The following is a 16,249-nucleotide window of genomic DNA, read 5'->3' as shown; positions in this document are numbered from 1 at the left end:
TATGCTAGCCGGACGGTTAAGTGCGATAAAACGTGTCTGGCGTGTCCTCGCTAGCCTCCCGAGCGCATCTGTCGTTGAACCCTTGTGTTACGTACCGTCCAGACCCCGGCACCCAACCCTAGTCAAGATCGGACACACAGTCGACATTGCCTCAATTCTTGCCCGGACCCTGGCTTCATTGTACCTCGCGAAAAAGGTATATAGAGTAGATCCATCTCGCTGAGATACAGTGTCACTCAGTCCAGTACCACCCATCACCTCATCGATCTCGCGCCAGTCTCCTCCATCTCAGCATCTTTGGCTTCTCTGCTCTACATCTGCTACAGCTTCAACGCAAGACACAAGTGGCTACGACACGAACAACACAATGTCTTCCTCCGGCTTCATTCCCCAACTGCCTTGCGGCGCCATGCCCGCCGCCTCCCATGCAGTGATCGACTTCCGCTCGAACCCAGAGGGTATCCGCGAGCACGGCAGAGTAGGCAAAACCCATTCACACCCGCTGCTCACCAGCTCCGTCTAACAAGCATAGTCACCTGGCGTTCTCTGCCCCAACTGCCGCCTAGATGGACATGAGATCTGGGTGATTCCCGGCCGGAACTGTCGAGTCTGCAACACCGCATGCGACGCCGACCTGCCGCACCGCGACCACTCTCCTCACCACTTCTGAGCGCACGCGCCTCACGTTGACTTTCGCACCTTGCGCCGCATGCATGCTTCTTTCCCCCCTTCATTAGCGATATGGTGTTCGACGGTTACTTTGCTCTTCACGGGTCTGGCGGAAAGGAAAGCCTTGGAGCGGGGGCGGGCGCGCCCCTTTGGCGTCTGGAAATACTACAGCGGACCATGTAGCTCATGATACATACTTGGGAATCTAATTCAATGGAACACGATACCTTCACTCTTTACGTGCTGCCTTGTGTATACTACTCACTTGGGAGTTGCTGCCACTCGTCGTGAGCCGCGCGGTGGACTGGTGGTACCAGGTCGGCGGTACTGGACGCGCATCCCTTCTGCATGATCGGCCAACCGCATACAACCCCCCCCAGAAGGTCTCCCGATCGGCTCCAACGGTCAACCCAGTGCTGCCGACCCAGCCCAGCACACGGTCAGCTCAGCTGCGGCGGTTCAGGTGCACTGGTGGTGGCCACTCTGGATCTCTCCCTCGGCGCGGCGTCAAGTTAATTCAATATTGTTGCTCGGCTGGACGGTGCTCCGGTGTGATCACCGTGATGTGCGCTGGGGGCGATTGCTTGGCGCGAATTGTGAGAAGTGACAGAATCGGCCGGTCGTGGCATCATCATCAAACAGGCAAGCAAGCAGCAACGCAAACATACAGACAACAACGGACGGGCTGCACCGGTGAAGGAGGTGGACAGGAGCTCATCTTGGATAAATACTTTTAGACCAGCGCACCACTATATTCGAACCCCATTCATGTACGATCATCTCGTGAACGACGGGGCTATTTCACTTAGTGTCGAGAGGAAATACTGGACCAGCTGAATGATCGTCGTCTCTTTTGGATAAGCCCACAGGCTGCGAGACACGCAAGTAAACGGGCAGGGGTTTGTGGGTGGGTGGGTGGTGGTCACCAGATCTGAGTATGCAGGTACTAGACAAGGGGGGGTGGTCCTTGACGCCTTGTCGTCTCGCTGCGGATATATCATGGTCTGGGGCGGAGGAGGGATATCCTGGTCGAGACGGACCAGACGTTGCTCGATACGGCTGCGTCTAACGTGTTTTGGGAACGACATGACAGACGACCGGCCGTGTTAATGGCCGGGCGGCCAGCGAGCTCGCGATGAGCGACGAAGTTGAGGCTTGGCGGGAAGGGTTCCAACTTCCGGCCTGGTTGGTTACTAAGGTAGCCAGCTCTTTCGACTGAACTGTTTCTTCTCCTTGGCCAAGAGGCATGCTGTGCCTTTTGTTTTTCCAAGGCTGGCTGCGAGTCTGGGCAGTGCTGTGGCTTTGATGGCGCATTCTGCTATTTTTTTGTTTGGGTGTGCACGAAAGGATTTGTCCACTGGCCTACCCGATACCTGTCGTCATATGTCCTTGAAGCGCTGCTTCCTCGCCGTATAAATTCGTTTTTAGTTGCAAGGTACGCTGTGATTCTTGAATACCCTGGAGCCCGTTAGATCAACAGCACTCACTGCAAAACCACCAGCACAGTATTACCCTACCTTAGGTTGACGACTAACACGTCGGGTGGTCTGATAGGAAGAACCCCCAGTGAAACCCCGGCTTCTGAGTCACTGGTCCTCAGCGCGCATACAATCGTACAATCTGTCGAAGAACGAGTGGTTGTTCTCGGCGTGGAAGGCCACCTTAAGCGGCCAGAGATCAACAAGAGTGAGTGCTTTCCTCTCCGTGATGAAGATCCTTCTTACTGACACATATCTGGACGCTGTTTCTACTCGGGTCGTCCCGTCCGATATCCAAAGAACACTTGATTCAGGCGTACGACGAGTTAGCTTCACCAAGTTTGAAGTGAACCAGTGATCTATGAAGCCTTCGACTTTGAATGTAGAAGTACGATCAGCAAAATAGCTGCACTCAAGGACGCCAATCCTCGAGATATCCCTCGAGCTGCTCATGACGTTCCAGCGCATCCTTGAACGTGGGAACCTGTGCCCCGTTCGCAAAATCCTCATAGACCTTTCCAATGCTGCGCGCGACCATGGGTAGCTCAGCCTGCCAGTCCTCCCAAGTCCACTCCACATGCTCAACCTTGTCTGTCTCAAAGTTGTAGATCTCAATGGTAACGGGCTCCGAGTACGCATTCGCATGCAAAGCGGTGCCGCCGCGGGCCACCAATACCAGGTCACCCTTGGTGCCACTGATTGTCCATACGAGGGCAGGCTCACCGGCGACAGGCTGGCCCCGGCGGAAACGGAGAAGAATAGAGGCGTTTTCCTGGACTGATTCGGACTTGGGCATCGTAGCGGCCACGATGACTAAGTCTGGGACGTTGGAGATTACAGTGTCGACAATGTTCTGCGTTTTGGGATCACGCAGCTTGACCTCAGGTCGTTGCAACTGCAAACGAGTCTGGGGCTTCTCGATGGTTCCCAAGACGTATTGAACCTGGTCGAATACTAAAAACGATCGAATTAGCGAGAATTCTCATATCTGGACGTGGGACAGAAGACACACAATGCCCGAACCCGATGGTGTAAACATTCCCTCCAATAGACCGATCTGTGAAGTAAGAAAGGTCGCTGGACAGTACAAGGCGATCCATGGAGCCACCGGCCGCCCTGACCTCGCTACTCAATATCTTTCCAAGACGTCCCTGTTCGATGATCTCCTTGATCTTGACAACGGGCGGCGCGACCCGTCCCTGCATGCCCATGATCGTCTTGCTGCCGCTGCTTTCCGCCGCCTCGACAAGCTCCGTCGCATGAACTACGTCTTGTGCGAGTGGCCACTCCACATACACGCTCTTCCCAGCCTTGACACTGGGAAGGATGGTAGGATGGTGAACATCGACGCGGGTGCAGCACACGACGAGGTCAACATCCTGGTCGTCAGCGACGCTCTGGGGATCGCCATAAGCTTTAGTCGTGGACGGGAGGTTGTACGCCTTGATGGCTTGCTTGGCCGCTTCGACGCTCGAGTTGCATAGCGCGACGATGCTGTAACTTTCACGACCGCGAGGGGAGAGGAAATATGGCAGGTGGGCACTCGAGGCCCAACCCGTCTTTGCGCGACCACTGAGGCCGATGAGGGCGACACGCAACGGAGCCATGCTGGATTGTGGTACCTAGGAGCAGTTGGTACTACAGCAATAATGAGCTTGAAGGATTCATGTTGTATTTTTGGTCATTGCGACTTATAGCATGTACTTTATGAGTTTGTGGTGAGATCTTGAGGACATGGTCGCGGTGTGATTTCTCAGCTTCGATTTGTAATAGCGGGGGATTGATGCCTCCGTGCACGGCTTTATTCCAAAGCTGAGTCCGAGCATTGATCCTTCATGCTATAGATACATTGACCTGCGACACATGGTTGGCTGGACGTGAAACGATTCAATGGAGGACTGGAGCCCATCGGCATCGTCGTCAGTCGACTGCCTGCTGGGGTGAGTCGTGACCAACATACACACACACACACACACACACACAAGTTGGCCTACCGAGTACCGAGTACTGACATCAAATGGCAACAATTCACCTGCCAATCCCCATTTTCGATTTCACACAGGACATACTTTGGCAGCTATTTCACAAAGTTTACTTGCCTGCTACTGCAGGAGCTCCGCGTCTGCGTTTGGCGCCTAGGAAGGCCGTGGCTTTTCGCTGTTTGCCGTCAGACCAATTGAGTCAGGAGTCGGGACTCAGCCAGCTTCGTGACATCCCCGCCGCAACTGCGAAGTAGTATCAACAATTAAAACTTGGAAATATGGAAGGGTCCTTGTCTTTCTTGAGAAAATAGAGATTCGAGCTGTGTGAGTACTCATGGCAGAGTTGCCGTGACGAGCAAGGTACACCATGGACGAGTCCATCCGTATCGCCACAGCGTGTTCCGTGGAGCATTAATGGAGCATCGACCATGACACCAAAAACATGATTCAGGGAACAAATCCATGTGGCATATCCCGGGGACCAGGTTTGTTTGCTCTCAAGCTTCCTTGTCCTTGCTGACATAATGGCATACACCGCACAAGTGACAAGCCGCACTGGCAGTAGAACTAGAGACCGAAACAAAAATGGCAAGTACCCGACTCGCCGACTCACGTCAACTCACTGCGAGTTTGTGACTGACCTCAACTCGAAGCAAACACGCACCCTGGGCAATTGCCTGCCAATGCTTCAATCTCAGCAGCATGTACTCGCACAATGGCACTCATCTACCACTCAAACGCCCCAGGCCCAGGGCTAAGGGGCATCACAATGACCTGAGCTCGGTGCCCTGTCAAAGGTGTCGCTCCCGCAAGGTGAAGGTCTGCGCACGCACCTGCATCTCCATATCAAATCGACTGACCAAATACACAGTGCGGGGGCGAGTTTCCGAAATGTTTGAGCTGTGTCAAGGCCGACGTGCCGTGCATCATTGCCGACCCAACGGCGTCAAGAGAATACACGAGAGCGTATGCCCGACCCATCGCGTCACCTAGGATGCTTCTCCACCGCTGACACGTCCAACTAGAGAGGTCCACCATCTTCACCTGAAGCTCAGAGAGCTTCATTCTCAATTGAGGACCGCAGCTCCAGATAATAGGTTCAACAAGAGAAACGGCGTGCCTTCGCGGGGACGGGCCACTCATCCTGTTGTTCCCGCTTCTGGCAAGACGGGTCGCTACGTTGGCCAGGAGAATGGCGTCAGATAGGCGGATCAGACAAGGAAAATGTTCGTCTACATGTTCTCACACGCTCCTAGCTTTCTTCTGTCCAGGCTCCAGACCCTCTCGAATCCGTCTCGGCCTCGCTCTCTACAGGGACGCGGAGACGAATTCCCACCACAGCTCTCACGCTTCGAATACCACTCGCCGCATCCCTTTCCTTCTCACAGCATTGCCCGAGAAGCTATCGCAGAGTAGTAGGTCAACAAGCCATGGAGAACGACATGCTGGGAGAGGAGACCGCTGACAAGCCCGCCCAGCTTTCGAGAGTTTCACGTCGCCCATCCCATTCTGGACCACAGCACGCTACTGGCATGGCTCGAGCAGCAGCCAGCCATGACGGCAAAAGCGCAATCGTCCCTGACGGCTTCGGAGAAGAGAAGGCTGTTTCAGCTCAACATGGCCATGGGCATTGGTAGTGTGCGGCTCTACCGCGACGGGCTCTTCAAGCTGCACCCGTTTGGCTTCTTCACGGCTGCCCTGGAAATCGACCCCCCCGCTGCCTCCTGCTTCAACGACGCGGAGGGCATTGAAAACGTGCTTCTCATTGCTCGCTTTGGAGTCTATTATAATATTGGTGAGCGCGTATCCTCCTTTCAGGAGCGTTTGGCTGACAATGCGAAGGATGCTCGTTGTGGGAGCTTGGACGCCTTTGCATCCGCACCGCTGTCGAGCTGGGTCTTCATCAACAGCGCCCCGGTAAAGACCCGTCGACCTCGGAAGAATCAGAGAGGCACCACAAGATCATGTGGGAGACCTACCTCTTGGATCGTCTATCCTCCTTGACGCTAGGTCGACCATTCGCCATCAACGACGCCCACATCCAGGCGCCACTACCCACGTCTCTCCCCACGCCTCAAGGGGCATCCATGTCCGTGTTCAACTGGCTTGTCGACATGGGACGCTTGTCCTCGCGAATTCACCTCGCCATGGATGAGTGCAAGGCAGCCTCTAGCTTACCGCTGCGTGCCTCCAGATCGCCTGCTCTCGACAGCGCAGCCGATCTGGGGCAGACCTTTTGTCTCCTTCGCACGTTTCACGCCGAGTTGAGGACGCTGCGCGACCTTGCCCCTTTTGTTGAGGGCACCACGTGCCTCTACGAAGCGCGCGAGTTCTTCGAACTAACGTATCAGGAGGAAAGGCTTCGTCTCCTCAGAGCTGCCATTGAAGCCTTGGCCTCCAGCAAGAGACTGCCGCCGAACACTCTTCTTCGCCCGTGTTTGCAGGCGGCGCACGCGATCCTCAGCTCCTTCGCCGCGTTACGTGCCAAGAATCTCGTCACGTTCTCCCGGGCTAACACGCATCTCATCTTCATCGCCAGTCTAGTCATCGTGGTGGTGCTCAATATCCACATCCACCAGCAGGCAGAGGCGCAGAAGGCGACGGCGGTGGTCTCAGACGTTGATGTGGAAGAGTGGCTCAGGGACCTTGACGAAGAGCCACTGGATCCTGGCTCACATGAGGCTTGGGGTTCCCTTGACACGGCGGGATCCCTCCTCTCCTGGTTTGCCGAGTCCATGCTCGACATGGCCGTGTACAGCCATTTCTTTCATACTATCCGGCAGCAGCTGGAGTGCGCAATAGCTCGGCTTGCCAATACCGGGCCAACAACGGCCGCTACTACATCAGGTGCCGAGGCAATGGATGCAACGCCCTCGTGGATACCTGTTGATCTTTCGGTCTCCCACAACGCTGCTCCCCAAGAAGGTGGTGAGGTGACATGGGCTCAAGAGGGCAACGATGCGTTCAACTGGGACACGCAGCTCAATTTTGCCGAGGCCTACCTCAACGCAGGGCAGTACGGCGACATGGCGCCAGGGACGTGGCCGCTTGCCGACATGATGGGCATGGAGGGCATCGCCGCAGGCATATCCGGATTCGTTTGGGACACGGCGATCCCATGGCAAGGATCACCGACAGCCTCTATGGATCACTGAGGTGGGTTTACTTGTACATGTGGAATGCTACATTTATGGTCTAGCTGCCGTCTTGCCGTTGCACTTTGTCTGTACGAACTGGTACACCCCGTCTATCGCGCCGTTGATGGTCGCAATCTGCGTCTCGTCCGTGGCCGCAGCGATATGCGGCGTGCCCACGAACCTCGGGCTGCTCCATAGCCGTTCGTATCTCTCGAGTGTTGGAGGCTCCTGGACGTGGCAGTCGAATCCCGCGCCCCAGATCCAGCCCTGCTCCAGCGCCTCGGCCAGGTCGTCCTCGTTGACGATGCCGCCCCTCGCCGTGTTGATCAATATGGCCGTCTTCTTCATCCACCTTAGCTGAGGTGCAGAAATCATGTCTCTCGTTGCGTCTGTCAGGGGGACGTGCAGCGTGACTACATCTGCCGCGGCGAGTAGCTCGTCGAGATCATCGACACGCTGGTGCGGAATCTGATCCCACGCGCCGCCGCCCTCTTGGGGAAAGTATGGATCGAACGCGATGATTTTAGCTTGCAGACCACCGACAAACATACGGGCCACCGCCTGGCCAATGTGACCCATACCAACCACGCCGATGACCTTGCGGGAGAGCAAAAGTCCGGCGACAGTCTCCTTCCTGACTGCCTCGCCCTGCACCCTCTGTCGAAGAACCATCTGCGGCACCTCCCTGGCGACACTCAGGGCCAGGCACAGGGCCATCTCAGCCACGGCGCCGGCATTGACGCCTGGCGTGTTGCAGATCTGGACGTTGCGCCGCCGGCACGCCTCGACGTCCACCTTGTCGAGACCGACTCCCTGCTTGCCGATGACCCGGAGCTGCGGCGCGGCGGCGAGGTCGTCGTCGGTGATGTAGTAGTCCTTGATCAGGATGGCCGTGGCGCGGGAACGCCACTCGTCTCCCTGGGGGTCGCCGTACAGCACACAGTCGAAGAGGGACTGGGCATACCGGACGGCCTCGGGGTGGAAGTCGCTGAGGATGTAGAGCTGGGGTTTGGGAGCGGGTTGCCCCGTGCTGGGTGGCGTGTTGGAGAGAATGGGGCTCATGCTGGGTTGTGGGAAGTTGACGTGAATCGCGTCGTTCAATCTGCCTGGTGTCTGTGAGCCTAGGCACCCTCGTAGGGCGGCACGTCGGCTTTTACAGGATCCTTGAATCTGGGGTTGCCAAGTGAAGTTGCCGGGCCCTGGGGAACTGCGGCACAGAGTTGGGGGTGGAGCGGTATCCTCGCCGGATGTCCGACGGAGATGACTCGGCAGCTGGCCGTCGGACACCCGGCGAGAGTGAGCTCTATCACAGTACTCGGATGACCCAGGCATGCGATTGCTGGTCAAAATCTATAAGACGGTGCAATGGAATGGCATATATCGACAGCGGCCCAGCTACAGTGGCACAGAATGGCCAGCTAGCTAGAACCAGTCATTCACAATGGGCAGCATAGACACCAGCATGCTCTCCAACGCCCTGCTGAACAAGGTGGCGGCCAACGCAGTCTGCAAGGTTGGTTCCCAGGCCCTCTGCCAGTACACAATGATAGCTTACTTTTCTCTCCAAGGCTTTTGGCATTCGCCTCGTTACCAACCCAGCCGTGGTCCAGCTCGCCCAGAACGGCGGGTTCGATGCGCTCTTTATCGATCTTGAGCACTCGACGCTGTCCATAGACGATGCCAGCCAGCACTGCACGGCCGCTCTGCACATTGGCATGACGCCGTTCGTCAGGGTGCCGTATCAATGTGGAAACGGCTTTGTCCAAAGAGTCCTCGACGGAGGCGCCATGGGCGTCGTCTTCCCGCACGTCCACACTGCCGGTATGTCGTCCTCAACCCACTGCGATGACACATAGCGACTGACAGATCCCTCAGACGACGCCATCGCTGCGGCTTCCATCTGCAAGTATCCCCAAGACGGCTTTGGCACTCGCTCCATGACGGGTCAGCTACCCCTTTTCGGTCTGAAGCCTACCCCCGTCGCCACCATTGTCAGCGAGAGCAACGCGCGCGGCTCCTCCGTGCTCCTCATGATCGAGACACGCGACAGCATACAGAATGCAGACGCCATCGCCGCCGTCCCTGGTGTTGACGTGCTGCTCATCGGCTCCAACGATCTGTCCATCGAGCTCGGGGTGCCGGGTGAGTTTACCAGCGTCGCGTTCCGGTCCGCCCTCGAGACGGTCAGCGCTGCGTGCAGGAAGCATGGCAAGGTCTTTGGTCTGGCGGGTATCTATGGTGCTCCTGACATTCATCGCTGGGCTCTCCGGGATCTTGGGGCCAGGTTTATCCTGGGACAGCAGGATTCGGGGCTGTTGGCGGGCGGCGCCAAAGGCTGTGTGGCAGAAATAGAAAAGGCGTTTGCAGCATAGGGCCATACACGATAGAAAACATGTATACGTGTCATATCAAGACTCTTTCCATGTCGAGACGTGAACCACCGCGGCCGTCAGCTGTTGAAGGTGTATAGGCCCAACGTCCTTGGCACACGACGTGACCGCGTCAATGTGATCCTGTAACGACTCGTCAAGTTCCCCCATCTGCTGCTTCGACAGCGCCACCAGAAAGCTGCGAATGTTGAGTACGATGGTCCTGTATTCATGGATACGGGGAAACTGGCGACCCACAACATCCAGCTTCGATATCGCGATGCCCAGCATCATATCGAGTTGCCCATACTCATCGGACAACACGACATGGTCCTGGGAGCCTCCCGTGCCGGCGCTGCGCCAGGTCCTGGGATTGTTGAATGCAGGCCAGGCCTGCCCCGGGCTCTCGTAGAGCGATGCGCCAAACGCCGCAGGAGAGAAATGCAGTGAGTCTGCTCTGGCGGTGCCCTGGCTTCCACTGTTCTGTCCCCCTGCTGCCAGTAGTCGGATACGGACGGCGAGGCAGTACAGGCAGGCCAGCGCCATGGTCACAGCGCTGTACCCCGTCAACAGGGACAGGTAGGATCGACCACTCATCCGTGTCCGGTTCAGGCTTCGTGCCACAGCAGTGCAGATACTAGGCAGCTTGAGCCTCGAGACCCGTCTCTGCTCGACTACCCATCCATCAGCTGGCCAGTGCCGGAAGCACGCTGCGAGTCCATCACTGCTGGCGTCATCAAAGTCAAACCCCGCAAGGAGCTCACGGACAGAGATGCGCAGGACGAGCGTGTTGTACAGTGAGGTCTGGAAGAGATAGCTGCTACGGACCAAGGGGTCATCGTGCGGTGGGCCGCTGGTCCGCCAATGTAGCGCCCTGCCCAGAAAGTGTTCAAAGTCGCTGGCAGTGCCTCGGCTGGGACGCGTGGTGCTACTCGGGGTGTCGCTGATCACGGAGGCCAGGAGCATGGCGTATCGGAACAGATGGACGTGGTGTGACTCTTGCGGGCTCATGCTGTCGTTCCCTTGCACTGAGGAGGGAGCTTGCGAGTCCCGGGCAAATAGCGCTGTGTCTTGCTCGACATCATCTGCCATAGCATCTGGAACGGGCGTGGTGATATACGACGCATCGATACTCAATGGTCTGCCCAGCGCTGCGCATATGAGCACGTCAAGCAAGTAGCACCCCCAGAAAGCCCATCTCCTTTGTAGCAGCTCCGTATGCGGTATGGACAGGACCGTCTTGGGATCCTCACGATGGTACCCGAGGGCAATACACTTGTTCATAGCGAAACCAATGAGGTGCCATGCGGATCCGGCGGTGGAACAATGGATAGCCAGAATCACCAGGAGTTGCAGGCACTGGACAATGTCCACGCCGTCCTCTTGGTGGAAGACGCGGTCCAAAACCTTGAGACTCTTCCCCAGGAGGTGCACAGAGACCCAAGAGCCCTGCGAGATGGGGTAGCTGTCGCTGACGAGCGGGACAATGGCGATGACCGCGTAGGCCATGAAGATGTGCGCAGGGTCCCGGGCCAGTGTCTGGCGGTACCTGGCCTCGTCCGGGGCGGCGATCGCCTCGATGCCGCGCTGGACCTTGGCGACGGGCAGACGGGGAAAACGAAAGTCCACGACGTCGAGGTAGGTGCGCAGGGCCTTGTCTGCCTCGTCGCGCGCAATGTGCAGCCGCTGCGTGGCGCCGGCGGGATGGCGAAGATAGCTGGCGATGCCGTCCCAGAGGGAACCCACGCGCGAGGCCGTCTCGGGGTTCCCCCCGTACGTCTCGGTGACGCCCGCGATGAGCCGCGAGATGGACAGCTGCTTGAGGAACTCGCCGTCGCGCGTGCAGGGTTCCGCCATGGCGCTCAGGGACAGGAAGGACATGTTCATGCTCGTCGGAGGAGGCGCGAGGGCGTCCGAGTCGGACGCTGCTGGCGAAGGGCTCTGCTGCTGCTGCTGCTGCTGCTGCTGCGTCGTCTCCGCCTCGAGCTGGGCCTCGACGGCGGCAATCTGCTCCAACAGCAGGGTCACGTACCCCTTGCGGGTGACCTCGCTGTCCTTGCCCTGGATGACGGCCTCCTCGCGCGACGAGCTGCGGCAGAGGGCCCGGGCTAGGCGACACGGTGCGCAGAGCGGGATGGTGCGGTCGCAGCGCTGTTTGCGACGGGAGCATCTCTCGCAGGCGAATGCGCGCTTCGCTGCTGCGTCCGATGCGTCCGGCGACGACGAGGGCTGCATTGTGCATGGATGTTTACATGCAGTGTACAGTCTGCGATCGGGCCTGGAGCGAGAGGGGAAAGGTCAAGGGGGGACAGAGTCAGACGGCGTCTTAGTTGGAGTCTTGGAGAAGCGGTCAAGTCGGCTACATGGTCTTGAGTCATGACAGGCGAGCACTGCTGAATGCTGAATCCCTGATATTCAATACGACTTAATATTGCGGACTATGTTCAACCTGTGCCACTCATCTTCCTGTATATGAATCCTAGATTCATCGCACTTGGCACATGCACTCAGCTGGAGGCTCATCGGCATGCCTAGCTCGTAAACAGCCTCGCTTCCGTCCCGTAGATCGAGGCCTCCTCTGCCATCTTCTTGTTCGCCCTCGTCAGATCCCACTTGAGGAAGAGGCACGTACCACCGCTGAGGGCGGCAAACACAATCAGCAGGATCATGGCCATCATATAGCGCGGCTCATCCTGGTCACGGAAGAAGTAGGGGCTCATAATATTGCCCAGCTGCGCGAGCACGTTGATCATGCTCGTCGCCACCGCCTTCTTCTCCGGTGTCTGGTTCAGCACGCTGGCCGCCCACGAGTACACGAGCCCGTTGGCCGCGAAGCAGCCCGTCACGTACAGGAACGAGGCGACGTAGCGCGCGGGTCCGTTGAGGGTCGACACGGAGATGATGAAGCCCACAATGGAGAGGCCCATAGGGATGGCAATGTGCAGCGATCGCTCGTTGCGTCTGTCGCTCGACCAGGAGACAAAGAGCGAGGCGAGCGCGCCGATGAGGAACGGCGGCGCTGTGCAGAGTAGGGTGATCGTCCTGGACCCGAACCCGAAACCCTTGACGATCGAGGGGTAGAAGTAGTTGAAGCCATACGCGGCGTGGTTGCAGATGAGCATGAAGATCTAGGCGGGGTCAGCAAGGGGGAGACACGCTGTGCTGGAAGTTGAGGACAAGACTCACAAAGGTCCAAGTGCGATAGTCTGTGACGGCACGACGGAATCCCCACCAGACAGACCGGTTGCTCTCCTGGACGATGCGGTCCATGGAAATCCTCTGGTTTGCCACACGACGCTCCTCCTCTGTGAGCAGCCACTTCTGGCTGCCCGTGTTGGACTCGGGGAAGTCAGGGAGTAGGAAGAAGGCGAGGAGGGCGAGGCCCATGTTTACCGAGCCCACGATAATGTAGAGCCACTGAGTGACGGGTCAGCACAACGTTTGCCAATCGTGTGAAGCGTGTCTCACCTTCCAGCCGGCGAGTCCGTGGGCTCCGTCAAGTTCGGCAAAGACGCCAGCGGCAATGAGACCCGAGAAGGCTGTGGCGATCACGAGACCAGAGTACAAGATGGCCATGCGCAGACCAAGCTCGGCCTTGGTGTACCAGCAAGAGAGCAGGAAGAAGACGCCGGGAAAAAAGGGGGCCTCTGCAATGCCCAGGAGACATCGAACGGCGATGAGCTGGCCAAAGTTGTGGACGGCGCTCGTGCTCGCGGAGACGACGGACCAGATACAGGCCCACACGGGTAGATAGAGGGATGGCCGGACACGGGTGAGAATCATGTTACTCGGGATCTGCATGAGCATGTATCTGTCGTGTGTCAGCCAGTCAGTTAGTCAGCACGCCCCCAGAGGCACGACGCACCCAGCGTTGAGGATGGACACTGCCGTGCTGAATTGGGTGCCAGTCAGGCTGAGATCTTCGACGATACTGTTGAGTTTGGACTGGCTGTGCAAAGTCAGTGGGGGAGTTCTTCCGAGGCAGCACAGAGACGTCTGACGCACGCAATGGCCGTCCGGTCGAGATAGTTGAACAGGTACAGCAGCCAGATGATGGGCATCAGCGTCATGTCCAGCTTGCGCACGACGCGACGGGACACGGCCTGGAAATGCTCGTCCACGATGGGCATGTCATCATGACCCGAGGGCTTCTCCAGGTTTGTGTGGACAGTGTCGAGCTGCTCGAGCTGCGCATCGTGGTCGGCGGACTTGGGGCGTGTGTCAGTCATGGTCGGCAAGGCTTGAAGATGAAGATTGATGACAGGTGCCTTCTGACCATGGATTGTGCGAACTTCAAAGGTCTTTATACAGCCCGCCGGTGGGAGAGGGAGTCTGGGGCCCCGTCTACAGATCCCCAATCAGCCAACATGAAGTCTGGGGTCGGTATCTCGGCTCCCCTGGGATTCTGGGGTACCAACATTCTGGTAGGGGAGAGCTGATTCACAGCAGACCATTGCGAGCCGACATATCCAGCTCATGGGCCAATCGCCGTGTCCCCGATGGCCAAATGCCTCGGGGAAGTGGGTTCTGGTGAAGCTACTCCCTCGCCCACTGTCCGAAGCCCCATAGTGTGTTCGGGGCGGGCGCGCCGACATGACAGAATATGGAGCAATGCGGCGAAACAATCCTCGTGTTCTGGTCGTAGTAGTCCGGGGTCATGATGTGCACTGGACAAAGGCAGGGCTCTGGGTGACATGACTCGAGCACACTGTTGAACGTCTCACCTCACCTAACAGCTTTCATAAGTATAATATTTTCCAGTTGAAAAGGAACTATATAGTCCGTACGACTTCATAATCATGTCTGTTCAAACGAAACAGGAAGTCAACATCATATGCTTGCAAATATACGCTCAACAATTCACAGTCTAGTCCCGGGCTCGTCTCATCAACCCGCCCTGGTATCTACAGCCTCGCGATTCCAAACCCTTCACCGGACCTCCGAACCCCCAGCATAGATCTAGAAATGTTCTTAATAGACACTGCACCACTAAGCCCCATGGTGCGCCATAGCTCCCTCTCCAAGATATTCAAAACAGCCTCGACACCCTTCTGCCCGTCATACGCGAGACCCCAGAGGGCCGATCTCCCCAGGAGACACAGATCGGCACCGAGCGCCAGTGCCTTGAACACATCAGAGCCGCGCGTGATACCGCCATCAAACAGAATGGGTATCCGGTCCCGCACGGCGTCGACGACCTCGGGCAACGCTTCCAACGTGGCAGGGACGCCGTCTAGTTGGCGACCACCGTGGTTCGAGACAATAATAGCGTCCACGCCGGCCTCGACGGATAGAAGAGCGTCTTCTGCCGTCAACACCCCCTTGAGGATGATCTTCATCTTAGTCTGGGCCCGGAGCCAGGGAACGGTCTCCTCCCAGGTCAGCCTGGAATCGGTGAGTGTGTCGGGATGATCGCGGACGACCTGGGCGGCCTCCGCTGCCGTCTCTGCGTTGAGAATGAGACGGCCCTTTGAGGCGCCCCCGCCCTTAATCGTCGTCAAATTGGCCATGCTGAGGTCCGACGGCAGTTGCAGAGGCTCCCTTCGCTCGTGCAGCCGATTTCCCATGAGTGGCGTGTCCACCGTCAGCACAAGAGCCTCGTAACCGGCCTTTTCAGCGCGCTGGATCAGAGCCTGTGTGATGGACCGAGAGCGGACAAAGTACAGCTGAAACCACGGCATTGGATATTCTGGCCCGCGTGTGGGCAGTAGTTGGGCCACGTCCTCCATGGATGTCGTGGCGTTGGAGGACAGACAGACATTTGTGCCAGACGCAAAGGCTGCGCGTGCCATGTCGATCTCGCCGCCGTGTCCGACAAGTTTCTGGTATGCACTGGGGCTTATGGCGATGGGGATGTCATAGTGCTTCCCGAAGATGGTGGTCGATGTGTCGATGGTCGAGACATCTCGCAGGATACGGGGTCGGATGACCAGTCTGGGAGGGGGATGCGCGTCAGACAAGTTCGCATGGGCAGCAGAAAACTCACTGGTCGTAGATGGACTCGTTCCAGCCGGCGGTGAGCTGCTCATCAGCGCCATCCACGTAGTATCGCCAGACGGGTTTCCGCAGGCGTCTCTCAGCGATGGCCTTGATCTCCTTGACGGTGATGGGTCGAGGGTGTACGTCGCTCATGATGGAAAGCTGGTATCATTTGTCTGAAAAGGAAAGAAAAGTCAACCCAGTATCAATGAACAATGAACATGAAGAAAATCGACTCATGGTGCTGCGATGGCCATAGATTCGGGCGCCGAGCGACCATCGGACATGGCTCCCGAGACCAGGCCGATGCGCCCATTGTAAGGCCTCGTATTCAGACCGCGACTGTGGAAGGCTTCCTCCCCGCTATTCAAGCACTTTGGTATTGGAAAGAAACCTGATCCAACTCAATTGCAAAAGTCGCAAACGTTTATCCAAGTGTCTTCACACAATGTACATATAGAGCTGTCCGACGGCCAAGGGAGCGATACCGCTAATACCTACCCTAGACAGTGTATGAAGATTTGTCCTCGTAGGTATCTCGATGCATATTGGCCTTGTTTAAATGTATAGATCGGAAAATGGAATTTTCAAACGCGCCCGTTAATGTGCTATGTTCATGTAAGGCGGTTATTTTG

General features: G+C 57.3%; 6 protein-coding genes across 6 annotated transcripts; 2 read left to right on the top strand and 4 right to left on the bottom strand.

The window, feature by feature from the left end:
• The first annotated feature begins 303 nt into the window (after positions 1 to 303).
• F5Z01DRAFT_120220 (uncharacterized protein) lies at positions 304 to 983 on the top strand. Its single transcript, XM_046257477.1, has 2 exons — positions 304 to 478; positions 533 to 983. Exons 1-2 carry the CDS (start codon positions 368 to 370, stop codon positions 668 to 670), a joined length of 249 nt encoding a protein of 82 aa, XP_046118102.1. The 5' UTR covers positions 304 to 367; the 3' UTR covers positions 671 to 983.
• Positions 984 to 2,101: 1,118 nt separating this feature from the next.
• Positions 2,102 to 3,928, bottom strand: F5Z01DRAFT_120455 (uncharacterized protein). The gene is made up of 5 exons (XM_046257479.1): positions 3,852 to 3,928; positions 3,160 to 3,785; positions 2,410 to 3,101; positions 2,187 to 2,355; positions 2,102 to 2,127 (listed from the first exon to the last, which is right to left on the bottom strand). Exons 2-3 carry the CDS (start codon positions 3,752 to 3,754, stop codon positions 2,560 to 2,562), a joined length of 1,137 nt encoding a protein of 378 aa, XP_046118101.1. The 5' UTR covers positions 3,755 to 3,785; positions 3,852 to 3,928; the 3' UTR covers positions 2,102 to 2,127; positions 2,187 to 2,355; positions 2,410 to 2,559.
• Positions 3,929 to 4,947: 1,019 nt separating this feature from the next.
• On the top strand, positions 4,948 to 7,301 carry F5Z01DRAFT_120308 (uncharacterized protein). The gene is made up of 5 exons (XM_046257478.1): position 4,948; positions 5,001 to 5,095; positions 5,155 to 5,544; positions 5,608 to 5,924; positions 5,972 to 7,301. Exons 3-5 carry the CDS (start codon positions 5,354 to 5,356, stop codon positions 7,282 to 7,284), a joined length of 1,821 nt encoding a protein of 606 aa, XP_046118100.1. The 5' UTR covers position 4,948; positions 5,001 to 5,095; positions 5,155 to 5,353; the 3' UTR covers positions 7,285 to 7,301.
• Positions 7,302 to 7,317: 16 nt separating this feature from the next.
• On the bottom strand, positions 7,318 to 12,033 carry F5Z01DRAFT_724145 (D-isomer specific 2-hydroxyacid dehydrogenase; the record flags this gene model as incomplete). Its single annotated transcript, XM_046266626.1, has 2 exons — positions 9,682 to 12,033; positions 7,318 to 8,368 (listed from the first exon to the last, which is right to left on the bottom strand). Exons 1-2 carry the CDS (start codon positions 11,868 to 11,870, stop codon positions 7,318 to 7,320), a joined length of 3,240 nt encoding a protein of 1,079 aa, XP_046118099.1. The 5' UTR covers positions 11,871 to 12,033.
• F5Z01DRAFT_687767 (major facilitator superfamily domain-containing protein) lies at positions 11,989 to 13,864 on the bottom strand (the record flags this gene model as incomplete). The annotated part of the gene is made up of 5 exons (XM_046266025.1): positions 11,989 to 12,763; positions 12,822 to 13,052; positions 13,104 to 13,446; positions 13,501 to 13,584; positions 13,641 to 13,864. The coding sequence occupies 5 exons, from the start codon at positions 13,862 to 13,864 to the stop codon at positions 12,167 to 12,169; spliced, it is 1,479 nt and encodes a 492-aa protein (XP_046118098.1). The 3' UTR covers positions 11,989 to 12,166.
• A 596-nt stretch (positions 13,865 to 14,460) lies between these two features.
• F5Z01DRAFT_750609 (FMN-dependent dehydrogenase) lies at positions 14,461 to 15,899 on the bottom strand. The gene is made up of 2 exons (XM_046267030.1): positions 15,622 to 15,899; positions 14,461 to 15,569 (listed from the first exon to the last, which is right to left on the bottom strand). Exons 1-2 carry the CDS (start codon positions 15,765 to 15,767, stop codon positions 14,540 to 14,542), a joined length of 1,176 nt encoding a protein of 391 aa, XP_046118097.1. The 5' UTR covers positions 15,768 to 15,899; the 3' UTR covers positions 14,461 to 14,539.
• Between the last annotated feature and the right edge of the window lie 350 nt (positions 15,900 to 16,249).

This window comes from Emericellopsis atlantica (assembly GCF_019669845.1).
Source record: "Emericellopsis atlantica unplaced genomic scaffold F5Z01scaffold_14, whole genome shotgun sequence".
In the NCBI taxonomy this organism is placed as follows: Eukaryota; Fungi; Ascomycota; class Sordariomycetes; order Hypocreales; family Bionectriaceae; genus Emericellopsis; species Emericellopsis atlantica.
The sequence above is the reverse complement of the archived record's forward strand: the minus strand, read 5'-3'. Positions and strand labels throughout refer to the sequence as shown.